At 27.0% G+C, this 4,685-nt stretch overlaps 1 protein-coding gene across 1 annotated transcript; it reads left to right on the plus strand.

Annotated features, from left to right (window-relative positions):
* The first annotated feature begins 1,027 nt into the window (after window positions 1-1,027).
* LOC107495883 (WUSCHEL-related homeobox 4) lies at window positions 1,028-3,536 on the plus strand. The gene is made up of 3 exons (XM_016117096.3): window positions 1,028-1,404; window positions 2,093-2,425; window positions 3,080-3,536. Exons 1-3 carry the CDS (start codon window positions 1,108-1,110, stop codon window positions 3,242-3,244), a joined length of 795 nt encoding a protein of 264 aa, XP_015972582.1. The 5' UTR covers window positions 1,028-1,107; the 3' UTR covers window positions 3,245-3,536.
* Window positions 3,537-4,685: the final 1,149 nt, after the last annotated feature.

Raw genomic sequence — 4,685 nt, forward strand, 5'->3', positions numbered from 1 at the left:
TCAAATTTAAAGTAATTTTATGTGGTTGATTTATGCATTTGGATGGTAGCTAGTATACATATGATACTCTAGTTAAAAAAAATTTAAAAGTTTAGCTATATTTTAAATGGCATAATCTTTTCATACTCATTTAAAAAATCGCGAGTTTGAATCTATTTATTTTTGGTTAAAAAAAATTACTTGTATGCAATATTATTTTATTTATTAAAGCCCCGTTGCTAATAATTTGAATTTACTCCGAATTGCTTTTCAAATGGTAATCTATATAAACTAAACCCCACAAAAAAAATTTATCCAAGTTATCGTGCAAAGAGAAATTTTTTAACACTATATATTATTATATTATTACTAATAATTTAAACAGTAATAACCATTTTTAGTATTAAACATATATTTAAGCCTATCGCTATAAGGATATTTTTACTAAGTAATCCATAAATAAAATTTGAAAAAAAAAACTTATTTTTTCAGTTACCATCAGTCAATTTTTTAAAATTATTTTAAATTCTAAACAGTAAAATCTAGATCTTAAAAAATGAAAAATTTATTAAAAATAAAGAGTTAATTTAATATTAATTAACTAAAAATTATTAGTTCTTATATTTTCTCTTAAAATCAAATGATATATTCTAATTTTAATAAATTAATTGGTATCCAACTCATCCAAAGTATTTGTAAGCAAAACAAAGGTAAGAATCCATTCATCGATTACCGTGAGATTGTTTTCTTTCCTTTATTTCGCAACTCCAATCTTGTTCCTGTTGAGATGAATTGACACAATTGTAAGTGTAACCTTTTTTTTCCTTTTTCGGTTTTTAATTGAAATAATTCCCTAAGTCAACTATAACTCATCATTTGGTCTTGGTTCTTCAAGGCAAACACCTCATTTCCCACTTTCTCCCACTTTTTTTTATTTTTAATTTAAATTAATTTTCATCATCACCACCATCCCATTCCATTATTCAATTCCATCCCCTTCTCTATATAATCACCAATCCACTCTTCTTGAAGAAGCTAAGTAAGTAAGTAAGGTAGTAGAATAATATTCAATCATCAAAACCTTATATTATAACGAAGCATAAGATATAATAATATTTATTTATAATAATGAAGGTGCATCAATTCACACGTGGATTATGGGAGCATGAACCTTCTCTCACGCTTGGGTGCAAAAGATTACGCCCTCTTGCTCCTAAGCTTAGTACCTCTTCTTCTTCTAATAATAATAATAATAATTCTCCTTCTTCTTCTTCTTCTCTTGCTTCTTTTGATCTTAAGAGCTTCATTAGACCTGAAATTAGCAAACTTGGATCATCATCCTCTTCTGATGATGATAACAACATCAACAACAATAATAATATTATTAAGAGGGATCCACCTTCATCATCACCACCAGGGAGCCAGGTTCATAATCTCTTCTTCTTCTTATTCTTTAATTTATTTATTTTCCTTCTAATTCAATTATTATTCCTTCATGACATGTACCTTGTCAAGTGTATATATAGTATGCATTCATTATTGTATAAAAAGAATGTTTTATTATTATTATTATTATTATTATTATTATTTAATAATATTGTTGTACCAATACTACTATATTATTTAACTTACATACACATAATACACACACTTTAGCTTATTTTATTGTTGGACAATAAGTAATACAATGCTAAAAATAAGGTAAGGTAACAATTTAGATGTAGTGAATTTTTTCATGTGAAGTTGATAGTTGAAAGTCGTTAAATTTTTTGATTAATTTAACTAAATTTTCATCTAATAACTCTTAGTTATTAGCTTCACATAAAATTAACTGCAAATAAATTTTCACCTAAAAATAATTAAGGCGGCAATTTTTAAAGAACATATCCTCTTGTTATATAAATTTTGAAAAATACAAGAAATACATAGTTGCATTAAATAAAAAAAATTGAATACAGTGTTAGTATAAAAGAGTTTTAACAAAGACATCTAAGTTTATAATATTGCTCATGTCAATAAAGTAATTAATTTTTAAATTTATTATTTTAAAAATGATCTGATCAAATAACCAATTATACTGCTAATGCATTAAAATTAATTTCGTTTTATTCAGGTGGAAACACATCCAGGAGGAACAAGGTGGAACCCTACACAAGAACAGATAGGGATACTTGAGATGCTTTATAGAGGTGGAATGAGAACACCAAATGCTCAACAAATAGAACAGATCACTGCTCAATTAGGCAAATACGGCAAGATTGAGGGTAAAAATGTCTTTTATTGGTTCCAAAACCACAAAGCACGTGAGAGACAAAAACAGAAGCGTAACAGCCTTGGACTTTCTCATACTCCTAGAACTCCGGCCGCCGTCGCCGTCGCCGCCGCAACCACAACAATAGTGTCTTCACCCACCTTTGCTGCTAGCTTAAGTTTTGAGACCTCAAGGGTATGTAATTATAAACTAGAAATGACATGCAATTTTTTTTTACTATTATTGGAGTGCAATACTTTCAATCCTTATTCGGATAAGGGTGACTAATAAGAATATATAGTAGGGGTAAATTTGTCATTTTATTTTAAATTTTTTCAATGGACTATTATTTCAATTATCTCCTATATATTTTTTTTAGTTAGAAAAGATAAATATTAATTGTTTCTTTAAGCAAATTAATGGATATTTTATTTCATGAATGAACATAATCTATGAAAAAATATTATATAATTTAATCTTTGAACAAAATTAAAGAAATTTTCATTTTAAAACAAGTCACTCCAAATTAAAATATAATATTTATTATTATACTAACTATATATGTACTTAATTAAGTGAATATTAGTTTAAGTTTATTTAAAGCTAAATTAGTATAACTTCATTATTAAAAACTAATATCAATATCTTATGGTAATATTAATAAGGAGACAAAAAAAGAGCAGTCAGAACTTGTCTTATTTAGTATTCATTAATTATCGTAATAATTAATAAATATTAAATAAAATAAGTTATGACTATTTTTTACTATTTTTTTTTGTTACGAAATATTTTCGAATATCTTATTTAGACATAAAACTTCATGGATGTTTATGTTACATTTTTTTTCAGGGAGAAGTAATTGAAAGAGATCATGAAGATAGTCCTTACAAGAAGTGTAGGAGTTGGGTATTTGAGTATATGGAAGATCAAAGTTGGTCATCATCATCATCATCCAGCAAAGAGGAGGAACATAAAACCCTAGAGCTTTTCCCATTGCACCCGGAGGGCAGATGAAAGGGTTTGATTCACAATTTTAAAGAAAAAATCTCATGTGGTTATGAAATATTAAATGAAACATGTTATATATGCTTTTTAATCAATTACTTATTAGATATCATGTTCATAAGTGATTGATTAATTAGAGCATATTCCCAATTTGATAATTCATGATCATAGAGAATTTTATTTTATTTTTTTATATTGACTTCTGTTCCGAACCCTAGGTAGCTAGATTTGAATGTATTTGCTTCAGTTTCTAATTTCTTTAATTGTGTTGGGAATGAAGAAGTGAAGGACAAATTAATTAGTTGTCTACAATGTGTACTATTTAATTTAATTTCCTACTGGATGCAATTAATTCATGACTTTGGAACCAAGTTAACCAAAGCAACCATCAACAATTTGTCCTTATTATTTAGATCGAAAATATTTGATAACAAAAAAAAATTATCTTATTTAATATTTATTAATTATAACAAATAAAATAAATTATTATTTTTTTTGTTTTTCTAACATTACAATATTTATATATTATGATCCTATTTTTTTTTGTCTACAGTATTTCTCAATCTAACAAGTCAAAAACTAATTCGTCGCGAATTAGAGCACCATTTAAGGATCTGTCATTGGCCAATATCTAATGGTTACTGCATGCACAAGACGAGATTCGAACCCTCAACACTTACTTAAGCGGACGAGTGAGTTGACCACTTAACCAACCAAATTGGTTATATATTATGATCCTATCTAAGATAGCTTTGTTGAATTGATTTAATTTCGGCATGGATGTTGGTGTGACCATGAAAAGATGCTTTTAATTTTGACTATGAAGCTTGTGAATTAAAGCTTTTAGGTTAAAAGAAGATGCTACATGGACACTGAAGTCCACGCACCTACTTATTCTTCTTCTCTTCTTAGAGTCTTAAGTCGTTAACCCTAATAACCTTTCACATGTTACTTAGGTTTCAATTTGAGAAAATAAAAAGAAAAAATAAAAAGTTATAATAGTAGTGATGTTGTTTTTCGATATAGCTGAAATCTTTAATAATAACCACACTGGACACTCTCCACTCACCATCATAGATCTGACTTTCATAAAGTAGAGGGCACATCAAGTAACAAAAAAAACAAAGTGTTACACATGCATATATCATTTGTTTATTTATTTATTTATTTATTTTTCATCATTGACATGCAAATTTCTTTCTATCACACAGTGTTTGTAGGGCCCTTATTGGGTAAAAACACCATCATGAGAATTAGGACTTTGGAGCCAAAAAGGAAGTTCCACAATTTGAAAATATAGATTAATTAATCATCAAATGGCCCTTGATTAAATTAATTAGTACAAATGTCTTATGTGTGTTTGGACGTCATATTTTTTAAATTTTAATATATTTTAAATATATGAAAATTTAAATTTTGTGGTTAGTTTTTTTTTTCAATTTTTTTAATT

This window comes from Arachis duranensis, chromosome 6 (genome assembly GCF_000817695.3).
Source record: "Arachis duranensis cultivar V14167 chromosome 6, aradu.V14167.gnm2.J7QH, whole genome shotgun sequence".
NCBI lineage: Eukaryota > Viridiplantae > Streptophyta > Magnoliopsida > Fabales > Fabaceae > Arachis > Arachis duranensis.